We start from the raw sequence: 17,418 nt of genomic DNA on the forward strand, positions 1-17,418 counted from the left end.
CTAAGCAGTAGTGGAAAGTAGTTCCAGTAGTACATTTACTGAAATTACTTCTACTCCACTACATTTCAGAGGAAAATATTTTATATGGTGGTGTAAAAACATTTTTTACACCACCATATTTATTGCAGTTTTTAGTGAGGTTACAGCCTGGTCACATATAGGCAATGAAATGTTATAAATATCTTTAAATTCCTTTTAAAAACTCCACAATTCCCCTTTTAAAGGTGTGAGGCTGACTTAACCGGTTACAGCTCAAAGTGGCTAGGCAGTCTTAAATTATGTTGAAAGGGTCTTAAAAGGTATTGAATTTTTATCAGGTCTACAATAAATCCCCCTCTAAACTAAAAGGTTTTCATTCAAGTAACTGTTTTGAGGCTCAAAGAGGTAAACTTATCCAACTTTTCAGAGAAAGCGAGATTAGAGAAAAGTCAAAAAACAAATTTGTGCATAGTGGATTTTATTGTATAAATCCAAATGGTTAGTTACAGGTGTTTTAACTTACTTTTACTACTACTTCAGATACTTCAAGTACATTGTGCTGATGGTCCTTTTGTACTTAAGTTGAGCTTGAATCTAGGACTTTTACTTATGATTAACTATTTTACATCATGGTATTGGTTACTTAACTTGTCATAGCTGATATTTTGTTTTTCTTTTGGCCATTTGGGGACAAGTTGTGAACACAACATTGGCATATCATCATCTTTTATGTTAATATGGTGAAATTGTTAGCATACATTAGCTTATTTACATTGTTGATTAGTGCCAATTGTGGCCACAAGGTGGGTATAAATAATGAATTTCCCTTGTGGAATCACAGAAAATATTTTCTTTTGGTCTCTTACTTTTTGAATTAAATGTTTCCACTAACTACTCTCTCTCTTAATTGAAGGAGCCAGAAGCATGCCTACACCTACTGAACAATAATGGCAGGGGGAGCAAAAATAGTTATCACTTAATCTGCAATAGCAGGAAAAAGGAAAGTAGCCATACATTTCCAATTACTCAACACTTGAACTTCAGTGTGGTCTGTGATTTTTGTGTGTGTCTGGCCTTACAGCTCATTCACCCAGTAGGAATGTCGTATGCTGATGAGTGATAAAGACAGCAAGGTGAGGAGTAAAGGAAAGAGAACATGAGCCTTGTTTCCTTTTACCCTGACAGTATGTAGGCAAGTTAGGACAACCACACGCTGAGGCATACACAGGATATAAACACACCTGGAATATAATTAGCTCTATGTTTCACCCAGATAATAAATATTGTTAAAGCTAATTCACTCAAAGCAATGGATTAGTCCTTTCTAATCCTCAGACCTTATCAGGTGTTGTTATATTTATTTTGTTTGGAATACAAACTCCATAATCACAAAACATTTCTAATCTGTAATGTAGGTTTAGTCATCACAAGTAACGGGATTGTTGTCTGGCCTCATGCTGAGTGAGAGTGCCTTGGCCCAGTGCTCCCATAAAAGCTGCCATCTTAGTCCTTGCTATGGCCCTCTGATACAATGGGAAAAAATGATTGTAGAGCTGCTAATACAGGCCAGAGACAAATGGATAACAGATGGTAAAACAGAACATTTCACTCATAATGCAACAGAGGATTGGAACAGGTCACACACACTGTAATCATGTTCAGTATGATTGCATGATTCCGCCTGTCAGTACGTCAACATGGCTTCCTAGCACCCTCCCGGCCTCTCAGGATACGACCGTGAAAACAACACATCCAAAGGTCTTACATAATAGGTGGAGGAATGCTGGAGCTTTGCCGCAGGACTTCTGGATCATCTCACTCTCTCACACACACACACACACAAAGTGGGGCCCTGTCTCCAAAAACAGAACATACTGTGTCTGCATGAACAGGCAACGTCAACAGAACGATCTTTCTACTAAAAGACAGTTAAATGAAGGAATAAATTACTGAATTAACACACATTCAAGTATTCATGTACTATTTTATTGCCTACAAAAATGTATCTAGGGACTCAAAAATATCACTGTATACGTTAAATTGAATAATAAATTATATATATATATATATGCCATTATAACACAGCCTCAAAAATATGTTTTCACAGATACAATTTAAATTTTACATATCAGAAGACCTCTTTCACAGGTTGCTGCGAGATTTATTCCCAGTCCAAACTAAGTTTTAGGATTACTTTTCTTCATCCTAAAAGCATCAAGTGGTATAAAATCTCTCACAAATTATAAGTCATCATGCCAGGCTCCATTATGCTTTTGTTGAACGTAGCACGCAAACAAATGTTAACATAACAGATGGAATATCCACATATGAAGCAGATGAAGCCACGGAGCACACAACACCACATGAAGGGTGGTCTTTTTTGTGTGTAAACACAAAAGGGGCAGGGATGAACATACAGTGCAGTGCTGGAAAATCTTCCAATGTGGCTTAACGAAAGGTCTACAACTGTCTGTATGTGACTTTTAAATTTTATCAGGTCATTTCAACAAATCCTGGTTAAAAAGACAAAAACAAGCAACTACCTTCATTGGCATTTTTTTAAAACAGTACAAGATGCCAACTTCAAATAACTTTTAAGACATTCTCACAGTTCAACATTGTAAATAAAACAAGAAGAAAACTGACAAAGTCTCACGAAACCCAGCTGTCGTGTAATAACACGCCTTATATTGCACTGTCACTGACATACTTGTCTTTATGTTCTCCATGCCAGGAGGCCTCTCCGGTATCCTCCTCCTGCTTTTTCAGGTTACAGATCCTTATCGCCATCCTTCAAGCAAGAAATACCACCTCTAATTCAGTCCCTGATTTCTGGATATTTAGGCATAAGCTGTGACTGCCATTAGGGTCTGCACAGCCATAGAGACACAAGGTATCTGTGCGATGGTGTAGGCCAGTGAGCGTGTTGGTGCTTGCAGGGCAAACAGGTAGGCAATGCTGTGCAGAATGCGAGCCATGAAGAAGACCAGGAAGTGAAGCGGGCCACAGGCAGTGAAGGTCCAATCATGGAATAGATAGCTCCCAGGAAGAGGAAGGGCAGGATGTTCTCCATGTCGTTAATATGAGCTCTATGGAGAAAAAAGGAGAGTCACACACACACACACACATCTGTTTGCAATAGCTGTAATGCTGTGACTCAGCTACCAATGATGCAGTGAAGTGTTGACATAGCACTGTATATGAAGTATTCCTTACTTATTTCAGTGACTCATTCAAAATCTGGATTGTGTTAGGGTTTCCTCTGCAATTATCTTGGAGAATTGATGGTCTGGAGGGTGAGAAATCCTTGCTTAACTAACCTTGTGAATTTTGCAATGTCTCAATAAGGTGACTTGTCAGTTTAATTCAGTCTGGGTAAGACCACAGACGTCTGTGACTTTTTTCCTTTGGCAGCCCAGTCAGACAACTTATCATCACACTATAATCTGTTTCCTCTCCACCCGCCGGGTTAATATTTTTAATTATGTTATTCTAGGGAACCTGCCCTGTTAAAACACATTAAAAGGGTGATGATTAGGCTCATAGACTGCTGGAACACGTCATGTTGTAGCAATTCACAAACATGAAAAAATCGCAAAACAGATTTTTTTAAATATATCCTGTTGTCAATTGTTGGCCGTCTGTTTATAAACAGACGGGGAAAGAGTAGGAAAGGTTTTCACTAGAAAAACATCTGCTTTCTGTCATTTTCTTGACAAGTTAAAACAAAGCACATCTCGAACAGGCTTCCAACAAATCATATGATCTCAATTAAGAGTTGCATGTAAATGGAAAAAAAAGCTATTTTAAAATAATTATTGGAAAATCAACTTCCGCAGGAAACAGATTAGTTAGTTTTATGGATTTTCCTTTAATTCTATATATTACTTGGCACATGCAGGTCTGTACAATGCAAAGTACCAAGCCAAAGAAAGCTTAAAAAAATATGATGCAGTGTTATAGATCAACCTACCCACCATTTTTTAAAATACTTAAAACTAGTAAAATGCTACTTTCCAATACAGTAACACTTGCTGGCCATTTCCATGCTTGACTATACTTTTAAGTACATTTTGTTGACATGCTTTTACTTCCCTAACATTATCTAAGCAGGACTTTTCCTTGTTGGCCTATTTGAGTATTTATTATCATGTGGTATTAGTACTTTTTATGTATCCAGTGAAGCTGATCATTCAAGTCCAACTGACATTGATTTAACCCTCCTTGGATAACTATGACCTGGATGACTGAGAATCTTCACAAACACCTTACTTTTTTACATAAGTAAAAGATTTGGATTTAAAAAAAGACCTGTTGGTAATTTTTCTTAATTGTAGTCTCTGTTTTTACAAACTTTTAAAGTCAGTAAGTATCTTTACCAAGCAAAAAGCATGTCCGTGACAGTGTCAAACGTTCTAATCTCCTACTTACCTCCGGCATCTTTCGACATATGGATCCTCTCTATGAAACTGTAAACCTCCGTGTCTCAGCGCGTCCTCAGGGTTGGCAAAAGCCTTTCAGGGAAGAAGAAAGTTCAGTGAAAGTTCTCCGGTGCTGAGACTTTGTTGCAAAAAATAGCATTCTCTACTTTGCGCCTTCTTTCTAGTTCATAGTCACTCACCTTTTTACGAAGCCTTACTTGTCCCGTTATTATTGCTAAAATGTACATTTTTATCACCAGAAGCACCGCGTAGAAAGCAAAACAGGAGAAAACGTCATTTCTTATCATGTAGGCCATTGTTTGTATTAACTATCCAAACTGTATTGATATCGAAGTGGAGCTTCGAAGTTGGTGCGTGCGTAAAGCCGCAAAATAGTGAGAGTATAAGCCCGAGGGGGAAGGCTCTTTTGTAGGCTACTGTGGGTGATGCCTCCACCCACATTTATGATGACAGAAATAGTTCCCCAAGGCTATGCTTAAAACACCACATGCACAGTAGCAGAAGAAGTGCACATATTTTACCTAAAAGTAAAAGTAACAAAACCACACTGTAGAAATAGGGGAGACCGGGTATGGTTGTAACATGGGGAGAGTTGTAACAACACCAGTTCCACCAAATACAGATAACATAGAAGTAGGGTGATCATTTCAGTATGTACTACCACTTCTATGCGGACGACTCCCAAATATATCTGCCCCTCAAAAGAGGTGAAAACTCCCTCGTACCTCTACTCAACCCGGTCTCACTCCCAAGTCGTCACATATGGACGCTTGGTCAAGAGCCATAACCGTCAGTTTGTGACGCACTAGGGATCCCTTTGACGTCATAGTTCGACGTATTGAGGGAAGCCCTGTTGTGTCAGTTTTTGATGGTAAAGGCAAGTATGATATTTAAGAGAAAAGACGAAGTAAGGAGGTGATTGGGGTGGATAGAGGGCCAGAACCCGGACCTTGAAGCAGGAGAACAGGGTTTGTGTCCCGTGCGAAACAAAACATTAAATGTTTTTATTTAGGCGAGTGAGTTAAATTGACATTAACGTTAGTTAACTTAAGTCTTAATTGACATACATAGCTATTTTAACCCAAACCATGATCTTTTCCTAACCTTAACCAAGTAGTTTTGTTGTCTAAACCCAACCAAGTACTTTCTGTGCCTAAACGAAACTGCAACGTTTCACGACTTTAATTATGCGCGTTTCAACATGGCAATGTATCGAAACATTACGTTTTTATGAAAGTGTAACCGGATATTGCATATTTATTGTTGCTAAGCGTTGCTAACTTAACTGTGGATCCCTAAACGTCAATAATTGATGCAAAAGGGCTACCCAAGTCTTTAAAAAGCGACGACAAAGAGCCTTGACCATGCGTCAGACATTTGACGAGTAGGGAGTGAGACTGTGTTGCTCTACTAGAGTGTTTAAAAGATATTAAGGCCTGGATGGCTTCTAACTTTTTACATCTAAATGAAGATAAAACTGAGGTCATTGTGTTTGGACCCATTCGGGCCAGTGAGATCCTTTCAGTTGACCTGGGCTACCTGCAACAATATGCGAAATAGTGACAAATCTGGGTGTGAAAATAGACAATGATTTTAAACTTGATAAACAGATAAATAATGTTGTTAAATCCAGTTTTTATCACCTGAGGCTTTTATCTAAAATCAAAACTGTTTTATCTCGTAAGCATTTCGAGCATGTGATTCATACTTTTATCTCAACTCGTCTGGACTACTGTAATGCACTTTACATTGGCGTTAACCAAACCTCTCTCACGCTTACAGTTAGTACAAAACTCGGCCGCTCGTCTTTTAACCAGAACTCGAAAGCATTACACCAGTGCTGGCCTCGCTCCACTGGCTCCCGTTCCATTTTAGAATACATTTTAAGATCTTATTGTTTGTTTTTAAGATGTAGTGGGTTGGCACCTCACTGCATCTCAGACCTCTTACAAGTCTACACCCCCCCACGGTCACTTAGGTCTACTGACCAACTTCGGCTGGTCGCTCCAAAAACCAGGTTAAAAACTAGGGGCAACTGTGCTTTTTCAGCAGCAGCCCCTAAACTGTGAAATGAGCTACCTCCACAGGTCAAATTGGCCCCGACCCTCGAATGTTTTAAATCCCGTCTTAAAACCCACTTGTATTCCCTGGCTTTTAACCCAGCATGAGAGCTGTGTAGTCTTGTTGTTTTATGTGTTTCTATGTGTTTTATATGTGTTTTTATGTTTTATTTCTTGTTCAGCACTTTGTAAACCTTTGTTTTTTTAAATGTGCTATATAAATAAAATGGATTGGATTGGATTGGATTTAATATTTTCCAGATTGCCCTATGCTGTCTGGGTCCACCAAACCCACACTCCAGGGTTACCAGCATTAATTTGTCAGCACTGTGACCAGTACTCCCTATTCACATGTTGTACACATGTTGACGTATGTATCATCACTCGACCTTTTCCATACTCGGTCTCCAAGGGTGGAGAGGGTGGAAAGGCACATGGGCAGCTTGTGAGAAGTGTCTGCGTGCAAGAAAGTCCCGGTACGCCAAAGAGTAAAATATAGAAGTGCTGGTACTGGGTACCAGTGAAAACAAGCCACACACATCTTTTTTAGTTAGACTTTAGGATGTACAGAGATGTTCTTTAGTAGTATTTATTAAGTATACTTTTAAGTAAGTTTATTCTATAGATAAATTAACATACACATACTGTTCATGCACATGAGTTATCAGACAAAGTCTGTCACAGCAAGAGAGAAACATTGTTCTTTGATATCACTATCTGTTTTGGAAGCTTATCATATAGTGTGGCCTCTATTTTTGATTCTTTTGTGTGATTGTTACAACTTACCCCAGCATGTGTTACAACCTACCCCACTATTGGGGTAGTTTGTAACAAGGGAACACATTGCATTTGACATCAACTCACGAGGTCTGTCATATTCTTGTAGAGGATTGAATTGGTGCCATTTGTAGTGAACAAATGTGGGTACTTTGTATAAAAATTTGAGAACTCTAGCTAAAAAATTCAGTGAGTTAGAGTTACTGAAGCAAAAAGTGTTACAACCATACCCGGTCTCCCCAACTCTGTTACAAGTAAATTGGATTAGAAATTTTACTTAAGCATAACAACAACATGTAGCCTTACTTAAAGTATTTAAAGTAAAAGTTCACAGCTTCCTTGTCAGTGCAAGTCTATCCTATTTTATATTTTCAGATGATTACTCCTGATATGAGAAGCATTTCACTGTTGTAGCTGATAGAAGTGGAGCCAATTTCAATAATACTGTAGGGCAGGTATATAGGCTGCAAAATTATACTTGAGTAAATGTAGCCTACTTAGTCACATCAATATGACAGCCCTTTTTTGTTTAAGACGTCTGAGTAATTCAGTTGACAATAATTAACTGTCCCTTCAGTGCTCATGAACTGACTCAGAGTCGGATTTTTTGACTTTCAGAGCCAGCATGTCTTTGCTTTTGCGGTTTAGGGTTTTCGTTCTAAGGAAGTGATTTCAAGTGAAACTGCTGGCAAAATATAGGTTGGTTGCAAAACAATGAACATTTCGGAAATGAGTGGTGGTGGTGGTACATTTCACAACACTATGATGTCATTTTATGCAGTAGTCATGAAACCATTTGATCACAGCAGGGTGTTGGAAAGTAACTAAGTACATTTACTTAAGTACTGTACTTTTACAATTTTGACATATTTCACTTGGGTATTTCCACTTTCTGTGGCTTTTTACTCAGTGGTGAAGAAGTATTCAGATCTCTCAATTCAGTAAAAGTAATGCAGTGTTCTCTATTATAAGTAAAAGTCCTACCTTTGAAATAAAAAGTTAAAGTTAAAAAAATATATTTGCACAGAATCATATCAAGTAGCCTGCTAAAAGTAAAAGTAGACTACTCACTATAAAGAATGGCCCGTTTCAGAGTCATGTTATATTACTGGATCATTATTATTGATGCTAAAACTACCAAATAGCAGCAGGTGAAATGCATCATTATTTGAATTTGAAGGCTAATCTAAAATCTAAAGAGGTGGGTTTTGATAAGTGATTTGAATGTGTCCAGGTCACTAAATTCAAAGTGTCTGTTGATGTATATTTGGTATTATCTAAATCTGTAAAGTAACTAGTAATTAAAGCTGTCAAATAAATGTAATAAGAGTACTTTTACTCTTTGTTTGTTAAGTATGTCTTGCTGATAATACTTTTTCTTAAGTATAGAGTTGGAAGAAGTACTCAGATTCAAATCCAAGGAGTAAAAAACAGGACTTGACTGGAGATACTTGAAGAAGTTTCGCCTCTCATCCAAGAGACATCTTCAGTTCTAACTGACTAGAAGGGAGTGCCAGGTATTTAACCTCTGTGGGGTTTTTATCAAGGTGATGGATAACACTGGTTACTTAGTGCTGCAGTAAGACTAGTTGTGTAGAATTGTAGAACAACAAACTACACTCAGATCCTATTTCTATTCAACAACAATTACCAACTTTATTGCAATACACATCTCCTGTGAAATTTTATCTTCTTTATTTATATGTTGGAGGAGTGTCAGCCATCTGTCCCCTGTGTCTGCCAGTCCAAGGTGAGAGAACTGCCTGAGCTGGTGTCATCACAGCAGTCCTCAGCATCAGAGAAGGATGACATGTAGTGGAGGCCAGTTACTCTGTGGTAGCCTCCCTGGAGCATCTGTGGATAGGAGGTGAGCTCCATGGCCCTGCGGCCCGTCCTGCTCACTCTCACAGTCCACATGTCAACCAGCTGGGAACACATGGCACAGCCCATGGCGTGTGTACAAACAGGTGAGGAGACTGATTATACAGGTATAAACAAGTATCTCTACACCCCCACACAAGCGTCAGTATACATACTCACCCTCGCTTATTCACCAGCTTCTCTAATTTATTTTGTATTTTACAGGTGAGGGCAAGAAGCAACATCATCACTAATACACATATGTACGTATATACAAACCTGCAACTTATGCAACAGAAATATATTTACATATACCCAGATCTAATATATTGAACTACATTTAACAATCCAGTATATTTGTAATGTGCTGTAAAATATATTTCCAATTATTGCTGTTTCATAAAAAAACATGATCACATATTGTCCATAGATTTTAAGAGCAAGAGATTTCAGATCATTATATTTTGCAAACACATAAATGGCAATATATTGGCAAGTTTAGTAAAATATATGCGTACTGAATAAATATTTTATACCTTTATACTATGTAGGCAAAGAGTCAGTTTTACAGTATGACTGGTGTTTAAAACACAGACCTAGTAAATGCAAATTCCTGTGAGTAAGTATTTCCTTGTAACATGGGTTTTCTTCTATAAAAGGCTTGAAGTGAGGGGGGGAGTGGACAAGCAGGGAAAGGGAGGCGCAGAACAAAGTACCACAAAACAAAGAGTGCAGCTACTGATCAAGTTCTTTCTTGTTTTCAGCAACCAAGAAACCACAACAGTATAACATTCAGCCCTGCCTGCAGGGCCTGCAGGGTTATTATGAGGTAAAATGTTATAACCAGTCTTATTTCAAGGTGTTCTCCGTCTCTATGAGCTGCCAGACATGGTATGTAAATATTTACAGTGGCTGCTTTTGCATAAAAGCTGAGCTTCCACTGAGAGAGATATGCTCAATGTGAGTGCTACAGTCTTTCAGTCCACGACACAACTCATCTGGTGGTTTCCTCCTCTGATGATATTGCAGCACATTGATTTTTGCTTTAGCTGGGTGCAGGATCACCAAAGGGCCTACTCATAGTAGAGCGCTGATAAATGAATTGCTTCCTGTCTCATGTTAGTTATCCTCTCTTCAACTTCATGAAGCATGGCTGTCAAATAAGGTGTAATGTATATGCCTGAGGAAATAAACGAATGGAGTTAAGTTAGCGGCAGATTAAATTAGACAATCCATTGTCACTTTTCAAGGTAAAGGACAAAACTGATAAGCTGATAACAAAACAGTACAAATGTAAACAGTAAAACTATTTGAGACTACAATAAATAAAAATGAAAATAAATAACATAGATTAAATTATTTTACAATACAATGGCCATAAAACATTTTGATAATAATGCTAAAAAGGAGGTTTATACATTCAAAGATAACAGTTTCAGCTGCTCTCAGATCCTCGGACAGAGATTTTTAATGGCAACTAAAAGCCGCCTTGTCAAAAGTTGTTGTCCTGCACTTAGAAACAACTTAAAGCTTCATGCCAGAGGACTTGAGGGGCCGTCCTGGTTCATAGATTGGAAGCATGTCATACAAATAGGCTGGTGCTAGACCATGAAGTGCTTTAAAGACAAGCAAAATAATTTTAAAATCAGTACAAACACTGACAGACAACCAATGTAAGGACTTCAAAATAGGTTTAACATGTTTTATTCTTCTGGTCTGCTGGGTTCCGATCAGTTGCTACTGATTAAATAACTATGTACCTACAGGAGAGCTGTAGGAAATGGGTAACCAGGACATACTGAGGTAAAATGGGGGGAACCACTCGCTGAAGTGTTCATAGTCTGGAGTATTAAAAATGTATATATAACCCTAGAAGAATCCAGTTAGTTCTGACAGCTGTACCAACAGACAGGGGTTGCTTATTTTAATTAATAACATTACACTGATGTGATATACAACTGTGTATACTGTGTACTTTATAACATTTGTCATCATATTCAAAATAATTACACAAGGGAATCCATGCAGCTGACTATCCCTTTCACACTGGCACAGATATTTCAATGCATGATTGGTAATTATCCCAGTTCATTAGTGCAGATCCTGCTCATCTGACCTTCATCCTGCAAAGCTGGCTGGTGCACAGAGAACGTTTAGCCAAGAATGAAAATGACATTACTGATGGGGATGGAAGGACAAGCTTCTACCTGCCACACCCATCCCATCCCACTGCATAGACACAGCAGGGGCGACCCTCTTAAAGCCAGCCTCCATCCTGTTTCCTGGATTGTCACTTTTTTGTGATCTGCTGATTTGATATTCAATGGCCTGCACAACTATGGGATGTTTAATTATTCATCAGTGTATCTGGTGCATCACAAAATGCATCCATTACAGCATACAAGTAAGTATCCCAGCTTCGATGACAAACATGAAGAGCAGGAACCGTGCCAATATTTTCGTAATGTCATGTGGACGGATGCTGCAGCTGCATTTGTATGTATGTGTATATGAAAGACTAGTCCTTAAGCCAGTTTTGTTTTTATATCTTACCTGAATTGTTCAGTGCATGGGCTCGCAGGTCTTCAAGAATTCTCAGTATGTGCATCATATCCTCTCAGCAGCCCGGTGTGTTTTCCTCTCAGTCTGCCTCTGTCTGGGCAGGATACAGCTCAGCATACGTATGGGACTTAAGATGACATCACAGTTGCTCACTTGAGAGTTGCTCTCTCTTTCTTAAAACAGGTAAATCCTCTCTGTGTCTCTTATACTTAACTATATTGTTTCTGTAGACAACAAAAGTTACAAAAACAGTATTTTTTAAAGCAGTGTATTTATCATCTCATCTTTAAAATTCTCTCTAGATCAAAGATTTTTTTTATTTAGATTAGAAGTAAAGATGCTGAAATTAAAGTCAGTGTGATATTTATTTACAAATCTATTTCAAAAGGGGTACTCCAGCAAATTAGCATTGCTCCCACCAAGAATCCTATGAAGTTGGAAAATTCAGAAGAGACAGATTTGAAAAAGACTGGGTCCAATCTTTGCAGCCAAGGATGAGATATCCCGACTTTTCCTAAAATGTCTTTTCAATTAATAGTTTATACATTTGGGAAGTTCGCTTTTACACTTTATTGCAGAGTTAGATGAAAAGATTGATCCATGCATGCTAAATATAGAATCCGCAGCCTGTTAGCATAGCATAAAGACTGGAAATGGGGAAACAGCTAGCCTGGCTCTGTCAATAAGCAGAAAAGATAAGATAAAAAGGTTTTATTCATACACATTTTGTATGATTTAAAGAGATATACTGTGTTAATTAGTGAGCTTTAAAAGTGCTGGTGGGAAAATTTTCTTACCTCTGGACACAACCAGGCTAGCTGTTTCCACCTTGTTTCTAGTTTTGATGCTAAGCTAACTGTCTCCATTTAACAGATAAAAATGAGAGTTGTTTCGATCTTCTCATCTGACTCAGCATGAAAGCCAATTTGCCTTTTTCCCAAAATATCACATTTTTCCTTTAAACCTCATGTTCCTAGGTTGTAATGCAAGCTTTCTGTTCTAAATATGTAGTCTCTTAGCTGAGATAACCCTGATGACCCTGATGACATCACTATGACATCACCAGGATTATTTCCTCAGACTTGATCTCCTTCAGAGCCACAGAAGACTTTCGGCAGTTTTCACAGGAAGAGAAGTACTTACCATAACAAGCAAATTGAAGATTGGAGTTACCCTTTAAAAAAAAAAAAAAAAAAAAAACTATTCTCAATGGGGTTTAAAATATTTATCCAAAAACAATTATCTGTTTCTATTTTCTCCATTTTCAGTGCTGACTGGTCCTAATTAGAAGAAAATGCAGTAAACAAAACACAAATCAAAGACCAGGCAATTTTAATCATTTAACCAGTCAAGAGTAATTACATCAGTTATACAGACATTGAGACATCAGGTCAACCACTTAAGTCCCATGTTATCAAAGCATCACTATTTTCATGACCACAACAGCCACACACTGTAAGATGTAGGGAAAGCATTAATCTTGTTTCTGGTGAAATATGAAATGAAAATCTCACAACCATAGCTACGTGTTGTAACACAAGCAAACAAACTCACAGGTGGGGATAATTATGCCATTACCACTCGACATTTCTTAACACTGCAATATAATAAGCTGCACTTGCCCAGTGTTTACTGTCAGCCGTTCAAACTGCTCTGTGTTTGATGGCCGTCCAGTGTATCTTTGATGATAGAGCTAAGGTTGCACACAAAGATTTGTCTTGTTTTTTTCATTGCACTTAATCCCCCAAAACATCTAAACATAGCACACACATCCCCGTAGTATTACTATTATCTCTTGTAGATACAGATGGGACATGTGTGAAAAGAAAAACACAACAAAACAGTTTTGACAAATTGAAAAATCAGGGTCCTCTCTTTTTAAAATTAATGAACTGCTCTTTGGACACTTCAGCAAACAAAACAAGGAGACATGGATAATTATAGGCCATGGTGTGGAATAAAGTTAAGAGACATGGCGTTTGACATATCATAGCAGGAAGATTTCAAGCAAAATGAATAACATTAATGATGGCTGCCTTCAACTTTATTTAAATTATTTAAATGTTTTGGTCACAGGCTTATGGTGACTCTGAAACTCAACTACGGGTTCTGGTTTGGCGTCGTCTGAGAGGGCCAGGAAACTATAAGAAGGTTCACTGCTTGCTGAGTTAATGTTAGCCATTATAGTGCTTTGGTTTACTCTCACTTTTCTCATAGTTTTGTTTTTGGTGGCAGCAGGCAGCTGTTTTCAGTGAAAAAGCTCTAAAAACCCACTGGACATTACCTGCTCAGCACCAAACAGCAGACAGACACGGTTAGAGACTAGCTAGTGAACAAGAGCCAGATATTTCCCTCTAGTCTTTCTGCTAAGCTAACTGGCTGTTTGTGTATAGCTTTATATTTACCATACAGACACGAGAGTGGTATCGATCTTCTCATCCAACTCTCAGCAAGAAAGCCGATAAAGAAAGGCCAATAAAACTAATCCTTTAACGACTTTCACATATTTTAATTTATGGGCACTTTGAAAACCCTTTTCATTTCAGGTTAATTTCTATGTCATCCCCCTCCATACGCAAACATTGTATAACGTGTCATATTCTAACTGAATTTGTGCTGTCAATGTAACCTTTTCTGATTGTTCTTAAAATTAAATACAGCTGGGAGACTTCATGGTACACAGCTTTAATAGACCTTTCTGGAGTCAAGGTCGATGGAAAATTTACTGAGGCCCCTGCATTGCCACACAGGTGTTTTCACTTATCCTGGCTGATTAGACCTCTGGCCAAGTTGAGCAGAGCTACGCTGGGAATTTACGTGAGATCACTGAACTAAACTTGAAATGATGATGGTTTTAATTTTTCCACCCTAATAAAGCTAAAAGAGCGAGGGAGCTGTCAATCAAGTACCATATGTACATGCCCACACAGTTGTAATCAGGCAAATTATTTAAATGTGTGGGGGTGAAAAGCGGGTGTGTAGGGACTTGAAGGCACTGTATTCCAAGGTAGGATGACTGTACTTCATATTCTTAATTAATACATTATCATGTTCTTAATATTTCTGTTTATAATTATATATTTCAGATCTCATTGTTTTAATGCTGCTACAAAAACAGGTGCAAAGAAACCCACTGTATCCCTATGTGGATGCTGTATGGCCAATAAAGACTAATATTCAGTGTTCATTCTTGTTTTCAATAATTTAACATGTGATTCTGTTCACAAATAGATTAGAAATGCTGTTTTGTCACTCAGTATTTATCTGAGTGGATCTCTTACTTCTGGAGGTTTTCTGTGTGTTTTCTGTCAAAAAGTATTATTACTACCATAATGATTATTATTAAAGGAAAGATTATCTAACAATTTTATTAATTGTGTTACTTTTTGGTACTTATGTAATATGGCTCCGGGGATTTTATCATCAAACAGTGTAAGTTGACTCAAAATGTTTAATTTATATGATCTTGTACTTTTAAACAGTATAAATTAATTGTGCTATGTAAACATAACTGTTATAATAATATGATTTAACAGAAAATAATAAATTAAAATGTCCTACTTTTGAATTTCAAATGGATATCTATAAATAGTAGGAAGAAATTGACTATTATTATATTAAAGAGGCAGAAAAGTAGTTATACTTGGGTTACTGTTAACTTGTGTTTCCCATGTGTTGCAAGGCTTTAACTGCTTAAAATGTGATGGCAAACTTTGCCTATGCAGATCTGTAGAGTAAAAAAAAAAGGCAAGCATGTGAATTTTCTAAAGCGAGCGAGCGAGAGAGAGAGAGAACAGTTGAACGACTCTGACATTTCTTATAGATTTTGATCTTGTTTACCAGTCTTATCTGTGATCAAAACATAGAAAAAAAGACGAGACACACATAAGATTTGAATCCAGATTTCTCGACACAGAGTGTCGATTCATCGCTTCCTGTTTGGTTTATAGGTTTGGACACCCCCCACCCAGTGTATAATTTCAGTAAACAAGCCTTGGTGTCTAAATTAGTGAAGACATGTGAATTTTTACATCTAATTTAAAAATACAGCTTTACAAAAACTCTATTTGCAGTTTCTCAAATATGTTTACAAGCAAATACCTCATGATGTAGCATCCCTACCACAGGGTACAGCTTCATTTTGCTGATAAATTCATGACGAAACATGCAAAATTAACATATTATACGGACATAAAAAAATACACTTGATCACAAATTACCTTACTATTGTAACAGGTTGGGATATGTGCAGGTTGTGCTAATATTTTGTGATGTCAGATTTTTTTCTTTGTTGCTCAAGTGGTACATTGACAAAAAAAAAAAACTTTAATACTGCCCTCTATTGGTTTAAACAGGTACTGCATTATTAGAAATTTTAGAATCATCTAAGAACTGATTTGAGGTAATTCACACTGATGTTTCTGAAGTACAAGCTATTATGAAAAATTCTCTTACGGTTATTGCATCCTCTATGTCACCCTCTTACTTACTGCACTCTAGCCATGTATGACTTAAATTAGTTTGTCTTTTTAGAAATTTGCTATTTGTCTACTCTATTTAAAATCATAGCCATATATGTATATGTCCGTATATGCCTATTTATGGATAATGCTGGACAGGAGCGACTCAATATTTTGAACACATGAACAGTGTTACTGTGTGTCTGAGCAAACAAACTCAACACCTCGTCGTGTCAGTGAAATGTCCTTACAGGTCGAGAAACAATAGGAGTTGCAGTTTCATGCATTTTGAAGCTTTTCAAATACAAATTACCCTGAAAATGTTTTTTGGAACACATGCACATTTGTGTTTTCTTATAGCTCATTTATCTGATCATTTCACACACACAAAAAAAGACTTCCATTCCCTGAGGGATCCATTAGACTGTGTATTTAAGGTTGCAGGTGCAAGAGTAAGATTTATGCAATATCTCTCACTTGAACTTGTTGCTATGTAACTAGTAAACAGGTAAACAACATAAAGCATCTTAATGTCTCTTGGTTGTTGCTTCCATGAAGAAACCAAACATCACACAGTAGTTCTGTTCTCCTCCTCAGCTTACTGGTTCATGACACTAGCAGCTGTCGGCCTGCCACAGCCAGTTTAGCACTAGATGACGCCTAGTCACTACAGCAGCCACTGAAATACCATAGCTACCAAAAACAGCTCCAGAGATGTGACACGACGTCTTATTTTTACACCTTAAGATTGAGGATCAGAGTTATCCAATAAATAAACTGTGATATTTAAGTACCATTTCACCCTCTAGGTTTCAGAATAATGCGTTGCTACATTTACAAAAGTGCTCACAGCGAGGCTTGTTCACCAAGTGCAAATTCCTCAGCTTCCTGCGAGGGCAGGAGTGGAAAGGGAATCAGAAGACCTGGGGATAAAAAAAGTTGAGATACAAGTTGAGAACAAATGGGCCCTTAGGTCCCTTAATCCAACAGTCTAGGACTGGATTTACAATTGTTTATTAGCTAGATGTACTGCCTTCATTATTTTTGGCTGCATGTGTAGCTAACTTTCTCCCTGCTGGCCAAAGGAATTCATGAACTCATGTAGTTTGCGTAATCAAAGCGGGTGGAAAAGTTGCCTGTCGAAGGCCAGCTACGAACTAGCTTCCAGTAAATTGTTACATTATTACACATTACCAAAGGTATTCAAACATGTGACTTTATGCAAGTCTGTGTATATGCAGGGATTATGGTGCTTTTACAGTGTTTCCCAAAAGTAAA

At 37.7% G+C, this 17,418-nt stretch overlaps 1 protein-coding gene and 1 long non-coding RNA gene across 2 annotated transcripts; both read right to left on the bottom strand.

Annotated features, from left to right (window-relative positions):
• Positions 1 to 1,943: 1,943 nt before the first annotated feature.
• Positions 1,944 to 4,805, bottom strand: LOC119884933 (prostaglandin E synthase-like). Its single transcript, XM_038695212.1, is given in 4 exon segments — positions 1,944 to 2,977; positions 2,980 to 3,068; positions 4,411 to 4,493; positions 4,601 to 4,805. Coding segments are annotated over 4 exon segments (447 nt in total). The 5' UTR covers positions 4,718 to 4,805; the 3' UTR covers positions 1,944 to 2,819.
• A 4,502-nt stretch (positions 4,806 to 9,307) lies between these two features.
• LOC119884931 lies at positions 9,308 to 12,394 on the bottom strand. Its single transcript, XR_005441108.1, has 2 exons — positions 11,672 to 12,394; positions 9,308 to 10,298 (listed from the first exon to the last, which is right to left on the bottom strand). It is a non-coding gene; the product is annotated as an uncharacterized LOC119884931 (long non-coding RNA).
• Between the last annotated feature and the right edge of the window lie 5,024 nt (positions 12,395 to 17,418).

The sequence above is a fragment of the Micropterus salmoides genome, unplaced genomic scaffold (genome assembly GCF_014851395.1).
Source record: "Micropterus salmoides isolate LMB-PRFRI ecotype aquatic unplaced genomic scaffold, ASM1485139v1 Ms_hic_scaffold_3782, whole genome shotgun sequence".
In the NCBI taxonomy this organism is placed as follows: domain Eukaryota; kingdom Metazoa; phylum Chordata; class Actinopteri; order Centrarchiformes; family Centrarchidae; genus Micropterus; species Micropterus salmoides.